Source organism: Atractosteus spatula, chromosome 11, assembly GCF_055471065.1.
Source record: "Atractosteus spatula isolate fAtrSpa1 chromosome 11, fAtrSpa1.hap1, whole genome shotgun sequence".
Taxonomy (NCBI): domain Eukaryota; kingdom Metazoa; phylum Chordata; class Actinopteri; order Semionotiformes; family Lepisosteidae; genus Atractosteus; species Atractosteus spatula.
The window spans coordinates 14,314,265-14,331,856 of NC_142716.1; the positions used below are offsets into that span (position 1 = coordinate 14,314,265).

Sequence of the window (17,592 nt, forward strand, 5' to 3'; positions counted from 1 at the left end):
CCACATTACTGCTGAAAAAAACTAGCTGGAACCTCAAGGCTGACATTGCTGTCCTTCAGGAAGAGAATCCTTCAGGTCAGAACATTAAGACAACTCGGCCTGCTCTCTGGTTTCCACCAGTTCTAGCCTGGAAGTGCCCTTTTGTATCAGCCTTCCCTCTCTTTCCGGCCTCAGCAATGCTATAGTGATAAAAAGTTTTGCGTTAAGTGTAGATTCCGCTATAGAGATAAAAGCCTGGGCAAAAATATTTTCTGATTCTAATTGTCACTGAAGGTTTTTTTAAAAGTCAAGTCCATTTATTTAATGGGGCTGTTTAATGATGACAAATGCTTGTATGATAATGCAGAGATCTTGGTAAACGTGACATTAACTATCACCTGTTAACTCCTAACTCTGTTAACTCCTAATGTAAAACGGATATGTAAAATACACAATGTTATCAAAAAACATTCAAAACGATGTTATGAACAATGTTGAAACATTGTTCATCTGTGTGCCACAGCGACACTGTACGGTTTAAGCACGGAAGCTTTAAATGGATGACAGTGATCTTCATTTCTGTTGGAAATGAACAGGAAACAAAAGTATAAAAAGCAACTATGTACAAATTAGAGGTTTTCCACGGGCATGCCCAATGGATACAAAAAAATACAAACAACTGCCAACACATTTTGAGTGGAATTTTATTCATTTTTTTTTCTATTTTTCCCAACGGCCATGAAACCTGCATTTTTGGAAGACTAGACTCTAGGTAAAGAGACAATCTTTTTCTAGCACTTTCTTATCTTTGCGAGGCTGTGTGTCCTCCATCTTGGAACGGCTCATGTGATGACAGTGGGGCCTGTACGTCCAGTCTTCTCATGAAGCTGAGAAATCTTGAGTGCTATGGTAACCAAGGGAGCCAGCATGACCTAAAAACAATCACAAAAGAAACCCTCACCTCAAGTAACTTACTGGGGTTTCTTACATTAAATAATATTAGGGTCTACATCATTACTTCTTAAGATTGTTAGATTAAATTAAAATTTTAAATTAGTTGTAATGTAACTCATATATATGTGAAGATGTTAAAGTTTATTACTATATAAGCACATTTTTAGCAATTCAGCAATTGTATGTGCATTTTAAAGATGCATATGAAAAGAATGCCCCAGCATGAAATCTGAGGAGCTTTTACAATAAAACTCAATCCCACAGTCTATGTCAATCTTTATTTTATTTGTTTTTAGATGCTATCTTTGCCTTTGAAAACCACAACTACTTCTACTGGCTACTTGTTTCTCAAATTAAAAACCAGTCGCTTGAAATACAGCTTTTAAATTTCCAACCTCTTACCCTATAGTTGTTTCAAGAAATGTATCGATGCTCTTAACATAATCTCTGTTCAGACAAGACAATGAATAAACTTACTTTCCAGGCAGTTATAACCCAATGAGACCTGTCACCTAAAAAGGAACCACTGATGATATCTTCTTAACAGTATGTCTGGACGATCTCACCTGTGGGTCCTGGTATATCTTCTGGGGGTCCTTCTCATAGCTGTCAATGTAGAGCCTGACAGTAGCCCCAGCACTGCCTGTTCCACTGAGGCGGAAAATGATCCGAGAGCCATCTGAGAAAATGATTCTCAGACCCTACCAAAAACAAAGAGTCAGCAATGTGTTACTAGATATGTACATTAATCATAAATGGACGTAGATTAGCTACTGCTACGAGAAGTTGACTATAAAACATATTTAACTAGTTTCCTACAAACATTCCTGTAGATGTATAGATCACTCCAGCGTGACTTAAACAATATTCAAAAACACAGTTAGCAAAATTATACAACTGTTCCACAACAAAGGGTTTTGCACACAGGAAGAAACAGGTGTCTGCTAACCATAATGTGCCAGTGGATCTTAAAGGCAGCAGATGCGGTTGAGAAATGAGACTTTTTTCAGGTAGGCCAGATAGCTCATGCTCAAAGTGGAATTTAGCCAGGACATCTGGCTACAATACCCATTGTCTTTTGAAAAATACCATGTGATTTTACAACCAAGTCGTCAGGGAAATTGGTTTAACATATCATCCAAAACAGAGCACCTCTTGCAGCAGAGTCTTGGTCACCACACTGGGAAATTCATGGCCTAAAAGTGCCACTGCTGATCCACCAATACCATTCACACCAGCAACCTGTCAAATATCCCCACCCAGTAGTGAGCAGGCGCAGCCTGGTTCAACTTTTCAGATCTGACAAGGTATTAATACAGGTGGGTAGCTGCGTCAGCATGCGTAGGCTGCAAAGGAACAAGTAATACAGTAGGTTTATTCCATGCTGAAAAGAGAAGAGAGAAAACACAACATTTCAGCCGTGGAGCCTTCTTCAGGTGTGAGAAAGACAGGGCAGTGAGCAAAGGTAATGTAGCGGGAGAACAAAAGCTGGGAGAGAGGAGGGGCGGGAGGCGGGAGCAGGGGACAGACAGAGTGGCCAATCAGGTAATGTGAAGTCAGGATAGGTAAAGGGAGGTGTGAAATGAAAACAACAATGAATAGAGCAAATTTAGAAGAAAATTAGTCCGTCGTTGAGAGAAGGAGAAAGGTGTGATCCTAGCTGCAGGATAATTTTATTGTCTGTAGTCTTTCTGATGTAGGAGTTAGGAAAACCATCTTGGAGAACACAGACGGAGAGATTAGTGTGATCATGGCCATCAGAAGTGAAATGAGCAACAATAGGCTTGGAGAAATCTTTAATCTTCACAGCCCTAACATGTTCTCTGAAACGGTCTCCGAGTCTCCTTCCTGTTTCTCCAATGTAGTTGGGCATTTACTGCAAGAGATACAGTAAATGAGGATGCTGGAGGTACTAGATGTCAACTGAGTGATAAGGAATTGTCCTGAGGGGCCTCAGTAGGTGTTAATACTGCGGTCAAGATCCATATAAAATATGAATCAGACAGCCTTATAACCTTCAAGTGGTACAGCTTGTTCTCTCTGGCCAAAGCAGTCTCACCTGGTTTCTAGAGATGCTTCCATCCACAGAGTCACTGTACTCAAAGTTATCCGCCCTCTCCACGGTGTAGGTCTTGTCTCCCACAGAGAACTTCTGACCAATGAAGGCCCGGTCGAGCATCATGGCCTCCAGGTCCTTTATCATCTTACTGGCACTGTCAGAGTCTACCTCCTCATAGTCATACCTATAGATGGAAGCGTGAATGTACAGATTTAATTCCAAGTAAACTAATGTAATGTGGTACTATGCAGACGTTATTACCTGAAATGAAAACCACCATTGGTTCCCCTGCTGTCACCATACATTTCTCTTCAACCTTCCTAAAACAACAGATTAAGCAATACCTTCTAGATATTTTGCAACCAGTTGGTTAGAGGAAATATATGTAAAACACCTGATTTTGGTACAATTTTAAGTCATTTAGAAAAGTGTAGATAAAATGGTTTGAAGTAATCAAAATTTTACATATCTACAATATTTTGGATGTATATTTAATTGTAAACCAATAATTTATTTAAACCTTGCTCTGCTTGCTCTTTATCTGAATGGCTGATACAAAATAAAAATGCTAGTTTCAGCTTCGTTCAATTTATCAACGGCAGCCTCCACTGTAGTCACTGTAGTTTCCAGGGCAGCCACCAGAGGGTAGTAAAGTCACAGACCTGAAAATGCTTAAAATGATTCCAGGGAATAGGTCTCCAACCCTGGTCTCTGGGAGCCCCAGTTTATCAGGATTCAACTTTTAAGCCAGGCTATAGCTTGTGAAGGGCGTATAAACAAATGCTGTGGCTGATAAACACTTTCTGACACAGGTCCATTGGGCCTGCTGTGAACCCAGATCCAGCATAGCCCAGTCTGTTCACCTGGTGAAGAAGTTCCTCCCATATTTCTGCCAGTGCTCCTTCAGGATGTCCTCCACGCTCTGCTTTCGTGCGGCAATGATGGACAGCCAAGCGAGCACCGCCCACAGCCCATCCTTCTCTCGGATATGGTCGGAGCCTGTCACAAACGAAGGAAGGCAGTTACGACTATAAGGACAGGAGTCATATACTTTCTCTGCATAGCCTGCGCAAAAATGGGATCAATACTTCGATTAGCCAGCAGCTTTATCACCCTGCTGCTCACAACTCAAAACCCGCTGCAGCTCAGCAGGAGTGAGCCTGGCAAGTGCCTGGATGGGAGACTCCTGGGAAAAACTAAGGTTGCTGCTGGAAGAGGTGTTAAGAGGGGTCAGCAGAGGGCGCTCACCCCGCGGTCTGTGTGGTCCTAATGCCCCAGTATAGCGATGGGGACACTATACTGTAAAAAGGCGCCGTCCTTCGGATGAGATGTAAAACCGAGGTCCTGACTCTCTGTGGTCATTAAAAATCCCAGGGCACTTCTTGAAAAGTAGGGGTGTAACCCCCAGTGTCCTGGCCAAATTTCCCCCTGGCTGTTACCAATTATGATCTCCTAATAATCCCCATCTATGAATTGGTTTCATTACACTGTTCTCCTCCCCACTGATAGCTGGTGTGTGGTGAGCTTTCTGACGTACTGGCTGTCGTTACACTATCCAGGTAAGTGCTGCACATTGGTGGTGCTGGACGGGAGTCCCCATTACCTGTAAAGCGCTTTGAGGGGAGTACCCAGAAAAGTGCTATATAAGTGTAAGGATTATATAAGTGCATTCTTATTCTTAGTGATTTGACCAAGTTTTATGTTCATCTATTCAGGTGAGGAGTTCGCTTTGCTCCTCTAAAGAAAAAAGGCAAGCTGAAACTCAGCAACACTCACCAGTTCCAAAACTCTCCTCTCCGCAGAGAGACAACTTGTTCGCATCCATCAAGTTTCCAAAAAACTTCCAACCAGTGGGAGTCTCGTATAGCGTGATTTTGGTAGCTTTTGCGACGCTAAAACAGAAGGGGAAATAAAAACACATACTGTTCACACCTAAACAATAAAACATAGCAACAGAAGGTTAAAATGACTCGTAAGTCTTTAAAAATAAAAGCTGACTACTGAAAGTAGAAGTCTACAAGTAACCTATCCAGTTCCATAATATAGGGAAAACTATATATGGAATATTTCTTAAGTCAAATTCCTTGATTATTTTTAATCTCCAAGCAGTTACTCATATTTTTGGTTGTTTAGGTTCATCTGACTTGTTGCTACAGTGTGATGAGACAACTCACAAAAAGCAAAGCCTGCTCCTTATTGCCTAAAAACAAGTTCCACTTGCTACACAAAGCGAAGGTATGCTGAATTAAAACCATTCTGGATTAATTAAGGTGCCGATGCATTATGCCTTTCTCAAGGTATTTTACGACAGTCTCAAAACATTCGGACCTCCGTTTTAAATATCCACAATCAGATCTGAAAACCCTCATTGTTCTAGAATATTGCACCTCCTTGATCAAGTCTCCAATTCGAAACGAAACCACATCATATATAATACAGTGCCGGCCTTGGCTTTCACCCTGTTCTCTTGATAGCGCTGAATCTGCATTTCCTGTGCACGTTTCTTACAAACCAAGGAAGGTTTCACTGCAGGTGAATTATACCGTCTTTTCTTAAGATACCAGATTGTTTGGTGAAAGGTTATTATAGAGGTCAGGGATTCAGATTTAATCCCAAATGCTGGTAAATCTATGTTAATACTCTCCCTCCAGGATGTCACATACTGACTTTACATTTCAAATGCAAGTCCTGACATTTTGGTTTTTCGGGCCTATGTGCTGGGGTGCACCTGGCCGGAGCCCAGTCTATCATTAGCCTTCCTGGCAGGGAATGCTGGTATCGAAGAAAGTGCAATCCTATTTTAGGCTTCAGAAACATATGCAGCCTGAACAAACAGAGGAGCAGCTGCTCAGGTGGGGCTCAGAGCGCAAGAGCAGGGGGAAGCACTTTTTAAGAAAATGAAAGCAGTCCAATTTTGCTTCTCTCGCTTCGATCTCGTGCCACATTTTTTGGGGACTCTGTCCTTTGAGGTCGACACGTGCCGAGATGACATTTCTTGAGGACAGCAGGGAACCTACGAGAATACTTAGAGTTGTTGTCCTTCTGCTGAATGTAATCAGGGTTTGGTGCTCTGCTTCAGAATCCACAAGGATAAAAGTTGGCCTAGATCATCTCTATCCAGTCTGTGTATCCTGCCAGAGGAATGAGTCACTGGGGGAAGATACTCAGACAAATGTTCCTCTCTGGCCCATCACAGTCAGCATTATTTTGTAACTGTCCCAAGATAATGCTTAACCTTTGCAGGACAATTTAAGGGTGGAGAGTGATATTAAGAGATACTGTATGTTGAAGTACAGGGCTATTTTAGGGTCTCTATATGCAACAAGAAGTTAAAACAGCCTATTAAGCACAGAGTATTTGAAGACAGCAACTAAGTGATATAGGTGATAACAGAGGTCTCTTCTGTTCTTATGACTAATCAATATCTCTGTAAAAACAATAACATCCATAAACAAGGATCTCTAATAATTAGGCTGTATATTAGACATTAGAATTGGGAAACATTTCGTCTTTTACCCAGTTATAGGTCCAGAGGTTTAACACAGTTTTGAAAAGGCAGAGACACATGCAGTGCAAGCAGCAAACTGGTTTCAAGACTAAAGCACACCAACTGGGACATGAATGCTTGGCAAAGTGGCTTTATTCCAATTTGTGATTCTATTTTTCCTATCACCACACAAGCCGACAGGCTCTCAGGAAATTGGACCAGACATACTTGTCCAGGGCTCCGCTGGTTGGCATACTCCGGGCGAAGCCCCTCACTCCAGTGTGCTGGAAGTAGGGAATACTGAAAATATTGGCAGCAATCACAGCCACAGAATCGGAGGGATTCACAAAAAAGCCGTGCTTCCCAAGAACCATATTACGATCCTGGAAGAGAGAGAGTTATATGATGACCTTTTAGCCTCCAATACTTTAAGATGGTCACCATTACCAATATTTCATGACATTCTCGTTATATGTCAGAGCCCTCACCACGTAGCAACTTGGCAAAAACAACAATGTGTGGGATGAACAATTGCTTGTGCTTTTTAAAGGTGACAAAGGGTTTGTCATCCACACAGTTAATTTTCCACAATAAAACACACATTCATAATTGAACAAACATTAAAAACAAAAAAATGAACTGAAACACAGTGTGCGACCTGCTGGCTAGAATTTCATTGCTTTCAGTGAGGCTATATTAAAGTGCTAAAATGACAGTTTTAGCTGCACCAGTAGAGAAAATAAATGGCTCCCTCTTGCTCCTTGACCCGTTGGGATATAAAAGAGCTTTTCTCTTAGTCCCTTGTAAGAAATAAAAGTTAATAGCCCAGAAACTTACACCATCTCCATCAAAAGCAGCACCAAAGTCATATTCGCCCCCCTTCATGGTCTCTACAAGGTCAGCTGCATAGGTCAGATTGGGGTCAGGGTGGTGGCCACCGAAGTCCTCCAGGGGGACACAGTTGACAGCCGAGTTGGCCGGAGAACCCAGCTCCTCACAAAGGATTTTCTTCACATACGGTCCCACAACTAGTTAATCAGACAGGAGTTCTCCGTTAAGCAGGTTAGCGTGAAGGCACTGTCAAGTGTAGGTGTTAATGCAACTAGGCTGCCTAATGATCAGAAACGTGGCCAGATGGCTCAACATCTGTCCTTCTCTCTGGAAGATATGTAGCTTTAGGTGTGAGTGGAGACAGGGCTACTCATGTGCAGGTCTGCTTCTAGCAGACAAGAAATAAAGCCCAGATTCATAACCGCAGTATTAGAACCATGCTCAAGCCACCTAGTCCACACTCTATGGATTAGAGTGTCGGAACAAAATGGGACCAAAATCTAACCAGTGCTCTTGTACTGCGCACATCTCAAGTCCAAGAGTGTTAATGTAAAAAAAAAATAGGATTATGGTTCAGTCTGAAGCTAAGCATCTGTTGGCTAAGGCATTATGAGCAGAAGGAATTAAATCCCTAAGATGTAATGTGCAGAGCCAGCCTTCAGTTTAAAACACCACCCTCTTTTCCTGTATGTATGTTTTACATTGTGCTATTTCAGGGTCAGATGAATAACCCTCTTTAAAATGCCACACATTTTCAGGATCCACTGATGCAGCAGGAAAGACACTTGCTAACTGCCTGTAGTCAAACCAGCTTTTGATTTCAAAGTTATCTCAAGAAGTGTTCCTTACAGGCATGCTAACAGCTTGAAGCAAGAAACATTATATGGGCTTCAGAAAGTTATCATATGCAAACTGTTACCTCAGCTCCCCTTCTCCAAACTGACAACATCATTTGGCCAATTAGAATTCAGTCTTGACTGTAGCTGCAAGTAAACTCCAATAGCAGCTTTTACATGCGACTTGTTTGAACTTTATACAATTCTATGTTAAGAGGTACTTTGAAGATGAACTGCTTTACAACCCACTGTGCCTGGTATTAACAGCTGGTAGGATGAGAGCAATTTTTTTAAACCTTTCGTTATTTCAAATGAACAAAAAAAGGCTGTCTAGCCTGTTTTTGGTAAGTTCTGGTCTTGGAACATCAACGTAGGTCTCTGCATCTCTTGAAATTAAAAGACTATTGCAAAGTTTTCCATTTAGAGAACTGTGACTAAAGTAAAAAAAACTCATTACCTCCATGCATTGCATCTATCCGGATCTTGAGCCGATTCTGACCAGAAAGTAGCTCTTTCAGAGCTGCAAAGTCGAAAATGTTCCTCAGCATGTTAGCATAGGATTCGACAGAGTCAATGATTTCCACTGCAAAACACAGAGATGCAAGAAAACAGCTTCACCTATCAGCTTCAAAGTAGTACTGTAATGGCTTATGGTATAAAAAAACAGGTACATCAGTTATAATCACAGCCGATCTTTTTCCACCCAAAAGGGATCAAGCATGCTCCTGCTCTAGGACCAAAAGTTGAAGAATCAAACAAAATATACTCTCTTACCTGTAAAGGGTTTGAACTTGTTTTCGAGGTCAAACTGCTGCTTCCCAATGGTGGTTAGATCAACCTTCAGGTCAGGGCAGATGGCATACTCTTCAATAGTTTTACTAATCTGGAAGATTTTGTCTGTGACAGCTTCTGGAGCTGGGCCTGTGATGAAACAAATGGAAGAAAATTGATTTTGTGTCTGACGTACACCTTTTGTCACGCAGGCCCTGGGTTAATTCTTCACGATGTCAAACAATATTCCAAACACTTAGAAACCCCATAACCTTTTAACACTGGTTTTCTGCAATCCAGCAAACAAAGCCTCTGCAAAAGAGTAATTAAAAAGATAACCACCTAAATAAACCCCAAATTAATTAAGCAATTGCCTACAGAACTTTGAATTGTGTTTTCCAGAAAATATCCTACAAAAATCATCTGATAGTGACTAACTACCCAAATCATTTCAGTCAGCCATTAACAAATAAAGCTGAATCTACTTCAGCTTTTCAAAACAATGTGTAGCCAAAATAATGGTTTGGAGTAGATTTGCTAAGAGATGCCATTTATTACATACAGTATGGCCTCATTTAAATTTAGATTTGACAGTCAGATTGACAAAGCCTGGTGACGAAATTCCATCTCTGTGCAAGACTGCACATGCAGTATACCGTTTAACTACAGTAGTGTTCCAAACATTGAAAATTCTGCAGTTTTTCAGATCACGGTTTATATCAGGTAGCTACAGCGTTAATACGTCATTAATGTCACGTACATCTTTTAACACCTGGTATCGCTTATTTCACTCATATATGGATCTGCTCAGTAAACAATGATGAGGAATAGATGTTTGTGAGAAACATCCATGTGTAAATCACCAATTTTAAAAAAGCAGACCTCAGTCCTTTACAGGTTCTTTGTAAGAAGGAACAAATGAATGAAAATATTTCGAACTGTGCAGAAATCAGCTTAAAGAAACCCGAGCCCCTTCAACACTGAGTAACAACTGAAAAATGTCAACTAGCCCCTGATAAATTGGGTTTTCTTCTATTTATTAAAAAATTCAAGCTGTGTCTGTAGAGATGATCTCACCAACTCAAGTCTCGCTTCATCGTGGCTGTTATTTCTAGCCTGAGGTCACTTGACACTATTGACATCTCAGTGTCTAGCTCATTGACTACTACAAATGATTAACTAATCTATTTCATAGTGCAAGGCTCTATAGGATGCCAACATTCTTACCGTTAGTTTTATGAATGGTACAATCCCGTTCTCTGAAACCCAACCAAAATATATTTTTCCCCACTTTTGTGACAGGGTAATCAGAATTTGAACTCACAAAAATTCCCCCTTTATTTTTTTTAATAAATGTCATATGTCCAACGAGATGGTAAATGCAATGAGTATTATACAGCAAATTCACACAGGAAAACTCATTCTATATTTCCATATTAGGAGTTGTTTTTCTCTCTACAAACATTTCTTTGTAATTGACCACGTTCTTCTTAAGAAGTAATTTTACCTTGTATATAGACAAAAGGAAGTAAATAGAAGGTGTAAAATGAGCTAGACATTCTGCGGTTGTAGCATTAATATAAAAAAGTTAAATAAAATGCTTGAATTATCCTTTTATACTGTTGCTAAGCAAAAAGGCATATAAGCAAAGGCAAATAGTCACTATATTATATACTTAATAAAAGGTAAATGCTAAAATTCTTCCTCACATACTCTCCAAATAAGCAACAATGGCAATACTAAAGCCTGTACAAGATTAAAACGTTAGCATAACTTTTTACTCCAGCACTTTGAGAAAACATGTAGATTCTTCTTTGAAAAGAGGTGGCACAGAGTAGAATTAAGTAAAGGAGTTTTTTACTGCTCATTTCAGTTACAAATTTGAACTTACTCTATTCAACATTAAAGTAATTTGGGAGTTTGTTTGATTCAATAAGTCAGTAAACCCTGAAACCCTCTTTTACTTGATGTAAAAAAAAAAATCTGGGATACTTTGTGTCGGTATTGTCGGCCTGCAAACCTTCCCACCTGTCATATGAAAATAACTTTAGGTAAGAACATAAGAATAATTACAAACAAGAAGAACCCACTATGCCCTGCTAGGCTGTTTGATAGCTAGTAGCTATTTGATCCAAGGATCACAACCAGCTGTTTCCTGAAGGAAGCCAGGGTATCGTCTTCAATAACATAGCCTGGTAGCTTGTTCCATACTACCACAACACGTTGGGTGTAGAGGTACCTCCTGTTGTCAGTTTAAATGGAAAACGAATGTAACATTAAAGGCTAGAGTGATCAAGTATGTACAAGTTCTAAAATCCAAGCTCACCTCCATTGGAAATGTTGAATTTAATACCAAAGTCTCCATTGGGTCCACCTGGGTTGTGGCTGGCTGTCAGAATAATGCCTCCAATGGCTCTGATTTTCCTAATAATACAGGACACTGCTGGGGTGGAAAGGATCCCATTTTGTCCAATTACCAAACGACCAATCTGCAATAAGAGACAGAAACACAGGTTACACCCGAGAGCAGACAGCACGAGTTCTGAAAGGAACTAATTTGTCTTCCTTGGACAATACTGCGACTCACATTGACGGAAAGTGAAAACAAAAGGGGAAAAAGACCCTTTATACACCCAAAAATACAAGACTGTCTTCAGCATCTTCAGGTACCTTATACCATCAATGCCCAATTAAAAACCTATATGAAGCATAATATTACTTATATTATTACATAAACCACTCCTCATTCTTATTATCTTTGCATTCCTACTCTTACATTCTTATTCTAGTTTTGCGGAACCTTGACTATTCTTCTTTTACAAATTATGATTAAAGTGATGAGGTGGCTTTGTCAACGTACAAGGTATCAAACGTTCACATCTTCTCTGGAGAATATGACATAGATTTATTTCTTTTAATAGTAATTATCCCACTTTAAAATGACCAGATTTCCACCAAACACCATAACGAAATTCCTCACATCTGTGCTTCCAAAAGCAAATCCTTGCCGATATCAGATGTACATCTCCATCCAGAGAATGATTATCGCCCCTGCTTCCACCAGCACTGGTATTTCCTCACTATGCAATGGAGACAGCAGCTGCCCAATTATTTACCCAGGTAGAATGCAATTATTACATTCTTCCCCTTTTTAACTGGCTTTTCATTTCTTCCTAAACACTTTTTAAACACATATTACACTGCTTCTAATTTCCAACAACAGCAACACTTTTTCAAATCCTAACTTGAAATGAAAAAAATATTACTTGGAGTGACCTATAATTGCCAGTCATAGTTTGAGAAAAGAAGGTTAAGGAACAGAGCAGGTGAATCCATGTAAAAAATAACACTGTTAAAAGTAAGATGCTGTCTAAGAAGACTCCAGTCAACCAGGCTCATAGGTAAGATCCTTGTTTAACCACAATGTACAGTATGGTGCTGTCACAGCTTTATGTAGCAAAGATTGACATTATCAGGTTCTTCAAAGAGTGTCTGATCTGATCAGCATCATAAAGACGATCTGTGAAATTTTCTAGCATCTAACCAACTAAGTCTTATACACTAAACCCAGTTTTTAATTCCATAATAAGATCATCACCCTTTGCCAGGCAAACTTAATTTCCAATGCAACGCTCTTGCATTAATTTAATTAGTTTTACTAGGATCATGTTTATCTGTGAAATATTATTAAAGTCTTCAAATGTGCTGGGCGTTTTGTGAATATCTTATTCACTCTTTTAAGAATTCTGACTGAATACAACTACACTTTCTGTTTCACTCAGGTGTTTTTCATAGTCACGTCCCAATAGTTTTCAGGAATGCTTTATTACCGATACCATTTTCCTGGAGTGTCATACTCAAAGAGGAAAACAAAGAATGCACATCCCGGACTAATGAAATGCATCCCAATGGACGCTGAAAAAAAAAAAGTGAAAAAAGCTGGAGACTGTCAACTCTCAATTATAATTTAGTTGTAAAACCACATTTATATATGGCAGTGTCTGATGAATTATCCTGGAGTTCAGAGTGTGCTTCCTGCTTTTTTAAAGGCTTTGTACTATTATCAAAGATATATTGATGCTTTAACAAGTAAAGCTGTTATTTACACAAAAATGAATCCATGCTAAAACAGAGACATAAAAGCATGCATTCAAATGACTAACTTAAACAGCCACTGAGGCAATACTGACCCCATTTGCAGCAGCCATTCGCACAATGGTTTCTATAGCCGTTTTATTAAAATAGCGGCCATCCCCTCCTACAACCACAGTGGATCCCTGCCGGTCTCTTAAATCAATGGAAAAAAATATGCTCTGGACAAAATTCTGCAAGTAGTTTTTCTTGGTCTCAAAAACGTAGGTCTTCTTTCTCAATCCACTGGTTCCGGGCTTCTGGTCACTGTATGGAACGGTCGGCAATGTCAAAATTTGCAAAGGGCTGTCATCCATCATCAGAAAAGTCATAAAAAAGGGGAAACTTTTGATTGAAACTCTGGACTGAGAAGGTGGAATAGATGAAGGCTAATGGCTGGCTGAGTATTCAAAGTTCAGGCGAAGTAGTCAAGCGCCCAAAAATAACTCCCTGGACCCTCTCTGAGAGGCAGACTCTGTAACTGAAGAAGCTTCCCTGCACTTGTCCAGGGGGATCACTGTCAGAGACGGAGATTGAAGCAAATCATTGAAAAAGAGGCAATTTTGCTTCCTTTAGAAATAACAGGGAAAAAAAATCAAATCCAATAGTGGATGTCTTTGTCCAACCAGGGAAAACAATGGTGAGGACTTTCAACCACAGTAAATCCAGCTCACAGACAACTAGGCTGGGAAATTGATTTACGATAGCTGTTCTGTGCCGCTAGAAACATTTCAAGCAGTAGAGGGACAGCCTCATTCTATAAAGTAGGGCTGAGCTGTAAATGGTGGCTCACGATTACCTGTCAACTGTCAACTGGGCTTCGGCCGCTTCATTCTTAAAGCAGAAAAAACAAAAAAGGTATTCTAGAGCAGACCGAATATGGGAAGGACTGGAGATGCATTTATGCACAGTAAGTTAAGCATTTTGGAATATATCAACTCAAATAAATCTATGCTTTTAGCCAGCTCTTTTTATAATGAAAATAGCGCCGAAAAATATGGCATGTGATTGTTTTGCAAGACGACTTTAAAACGTAGCTGTTTTACTAAACTTTGTTTTTTGAAACAGTTTCAGACTCTGAGGCTTCTTTAGCCTTTGGTATAATATTAATCCCACAGGCTACTAAATTATGAAGTAGACAGTTGCCAAAAAAGAGCAGAAAATTATTTAAGATGTATTCCATTATATATATATATAAAGGCAACAAACACAGGACAGGGTAATTAGACACCTTACTGAACAAACCTTATCTGAAGTGGAATGCAAGAACATTTAAGAGAAAGGAACACAACATGCCTTGTATCTTTTAGCTGTAATTACACACCGAATGTTCAAAATAATGATTTTAGTACTTAGGCTTATGGCATTTAATTAACCATTTCAAACCACATAAGTATATAAACTACAGTACAGTGCTGCATATAAAACAGGAGAATGCAAGGGTACAATGCATGCACTATGTAAAATGGAATAAAGTAAGACTTAAAATTTTCTAAAGCATAAGGACTATCCTTGTGTCTGTCACTTTTTTTTCCACTTGCGAAAAACAGTGGCTGCTCGGCACCTTCCATTTTGACTTGTGAAAGCTTGCACAAGGATTCCCTCTAGAGGTGAAATGTGGCTTTGTTAAGCATTTTAGTGAGCAAGTGGCCTACTCCTCTTCACAGAAAAATCTCAAGGAATAAATCAAAATCTTTCCAAAGGCAGTTATCTTCTGTGGGGAAACCCATTCACACAGTGTAGCGTTTTCCATACAAAAATGGGCAATGCGCCCGGAAAACAGAGAAAGAATTTATTTTGCCAACATGCCGTTTTAATTCAGTCATTTTAAATACAACTGCGGGCCATATCCAAAAAAATTAAACTAAACCCTGACAGCACTTTGAATTCCCTGAATAGTTAGGCAACTCCAGTCCTGTGCTTGTTTCTGTTTTCACAGACCTTAATGGGTTCATTCAGGAAATTAAGTGGATACGAAGCCAAATCTCCTGTGTTTTCCACATACAAATTGAAAGATGCTTCTAACACCTGCAGGAACCCAGTACTTGAGAGCTGGCCCCTATTACTGTATCAACACTTTCTGTCTGTTATCACCCTCCTTCCATGCCTTAATACCACGTGAAAGATATATCAGGATTGTGGCACTGTGGCTAAGGATCTGCGTATGTGGCTGGAAGGTTACCGGTTCAAATCCCACGGCTGGCAGAGGAATCCTACTCTGCTGGGCCCCTGAGCAAGGCCCTTGACCTCAGCTGCTCCAAGGGCACCATATAAATGGCTGACCCTGCGCTCTGACCCCAAGCTTCTCTGCCTGTCTGTGTGAAAAGACAAATTCCTAATGCAAGAAATTGTATATGGCTAATAAAGTGATCTTATCTTATAAAAGATATGGAGGCATAAGGAAACAGGTTGTGCAGTTTCAGCCTGAACCCAGAAAAACAAGACAGGATGAGGGATTTTAAACTAGATAAATCTTTATTTATCTTTAGAGTACCTATAAAGGCCAGGGGTCCCCCAACCTGGTCTTGGAGGGCCAGTGTGCCTGCAGGTTTTCTAGGTCTCTTTAAGCAAGAGCACCTGAAGAGCTGCTAAACTGGTCCAATGAGCTAATTAAAGTAATTAAGAGCCCATCTGGACTGAAACTCCATGGACACTCCAGCCCTCCAGGACTGGAACTGGGGAACTCTGATGAAGCAGTATTACAACAGAAATCATTTCACAACTGTTGATTTAGAAAAAAACCTAGATTATACCAAAAGAAGATCAAAAGGAGAAAAACAAAATCACCCTAATGCACAGAGACCTTCTCATGTCAAACCTGGAATCATCTGTTCAGTTGTGATTGTAAATAAGAATAGAGTTGGTACTAAGAAGAACAAAACCTAATGACATTAAGTCAGTCAAGGAAATGTACAAAACCTCTAACACTGAGAGTTTTCAGGGAGTCTCTTGTTGAAATGTTTCAAACTAGTGCTCCAGACTTGTGTGTCAGTGTAGCTGGATCAAGGCACCTATCAGTGAAGCCTGTCCATCAAAGATGCCAAGAAAAATCTGGTCCCCCTGGCTATCCTGTCTCTATGCTGCCATTTTAGCTTCACACTCTTAAGTAGGCTGTTTTGCCTTTGAAAAAAACAAGTCATGAAAGAGGTAGCAGTAACTGTCCAAAAACGTGATCTTCATGACTAACATTTTGTTCAGTCTCCCAGTTTTGCGGACACTAAAAGTCTTCTAGGGATACTTAATATTCTTCAGACGTGGTTTAGTTTTATTTTCCCCCTAGCCCACTCTGACCTTCAAAAGCAGACTTGCTGCAGCATTCGAGCAGACGGGCACGCCCCCTTTTTCTCCGTCACCGAGGCAACAAGACCCGGCTGTACATGACAGTCACTTGAACTACAGTATACCTGTGGCACCGAAGCAGCATAATCTATACAGAAAACACTAAATAAAAGATGATATAGAGGATTCTTTCAAGAAACTTCCGCTTCTTCTTGCAGAGGTGTTTCACAGTATTACATTACTCGTCTCGCTGCAAAATGGAAAGCAGAAATTACGCAACTACAAAAGGAAGCAAGTGTCAAAAGACGTAATGTATAGATGCATGGTATATAACAGACATCCTGGTGCATGTGTAGTTAATTCCCAGTTAGATATCTCAGGAGGTAAAATGTCAAACGTACCGAACTCAGTCGTGGTACTCCTTACTGTTAAGATCACTAAGCCCACTTAGCAAAAACCATTCGCCTCAAAAATCAATTAAACAACTATCTCATTGGTTTATAACTGATCTTCATTGAAACTGTCCTTTAACCGAAAGGCATCCACAAAGTTAATTCTAAGATTCCATTTAAAAATCCACTGTATGCATGCAAATATTAATCAAGGCCATTAAATAGTAAAAGGTGTCAGAAATAAAAAAGAACATAAACTTGTTTTGCTTTGGACCTTACAGGTGGTCCTAAGCAATAAATATTGTATGTGGAGCTTTGAAACAGGGTTTAGGTAACCCACGTACTCATATTTTAGGCCTAGGACATATATCGACACAATATGATACAATGCAAAAAAAAAAAGGACACCAAACTGAATTTCTTACCCCGTTTGCTGCAGCTATTTGGATGATGAGCTGAATAGCTTCTTTCATGTAAAATCGCCCATCTCCTCCCACCACTAATGTGCCTTCCTGTCGTTCAGCGGGGTCAATGGTTGAAATAATACTCTGGATGAAATTTTCAGCGTAATTCTCATTTTTCTGAAATACGGTTACTCTTTTTCTGAGCCCGCTGGTTCCGGGCTTTTGATCGGTGTAAGGCTTGGTTTTGACAGTCGTTATTTTCGTCATTTTCACCCCCAAAGGTTGTCTGAGTGTTCCGTGTATTGAGTGATGGAACTGCCCCACGTACACACTAGCTAGCTTCTTCTCGGCCGGTTACACCCACAAGAGGATTTAAAGCGACAGAGGACTACAATTATTTCCTGATAACGTTTTAACTTAAAGGGTCTTATTAAGATACCTGCTTTTTTCCGAAATGCACGATTACATC

General features: G+C 40.0%; 1 protein-coding gene across 2 annotated transcripts; it reads right to left on the bottom strand.

Annotated features, from left to right (window-relative positions):
- Nucleotides 1–667: 667 nt before the first annotated feature.
- pgm1 (phosphoglucomutase 1) lies at nucleotides 668–17,470 on the bottom strand. Of its 2 annotated transcripts, none has more exons than XM_088927997.1 (11): nucleotides 17,145–17,470; nucleotides 11,244–11,406; nucleotides 8,921–9,067; nucleotides 8,604–8,729; nucleotides 7,317–7,507; nucleotides 6,708–6,862; nucleotides 4,769–4,884; nucleotides 3,856–3,991; nucleotides 2,993–3,176; nucleotides 1,500–1,634; nucleotides 668–911 (listed from the first exon to the last, which is right to left on the bottom strand). In XM_088927997.1, the coding sequence occupies exons 1-11, from the start codon at nucleotides 17,388–17,390 to the stop codon at nucleotides 822–824; spliced, it is 1,689 nt and encodes a 562-aa protein (XP_088784123.1). In that variant the 5' UTR covers nucleotides 17,391–17,470; the 3' UTR covers nucleotides 668–821. The 2 variants fall into 2 exon arrangements, with proteins under 2 accessions (XP_088784123.1, XP_088784122.1); XM_088927996.1 differs by lacking the exon at nucleotides 17,145–17,470 and adding an exon at nucleotides 13,108–13,442.
- Between the last annotated feature and the right edge of the window lie 122 nt (nucleotides 17,471–17,592).

Excerpts from the sequence above, each read along its gene's own strand:
- pgm1 (XM_088927996.1), bottom strand. The coding sequence starts at position 13,380 with ATGACTTTTCTGATGATGGATGACAGCCCTTTGCAAATTTTGACATTG. Across the intron at positions 1,635-2,992 it reads GAAGCATCTCTAGAAACCAG|GGTCTGAGAATCATTTTCTC; the intron begins GTGAGACTGCTT and ends TGTTTTTGGTAG. Across the intron at positions 912-1,499 it reads AGATATACCAGGACCCACAG|GTCATGCTGGCTCCCTTGGT; the intron begins GTGAGATCGTCC and ends GATTGTTTTTAG.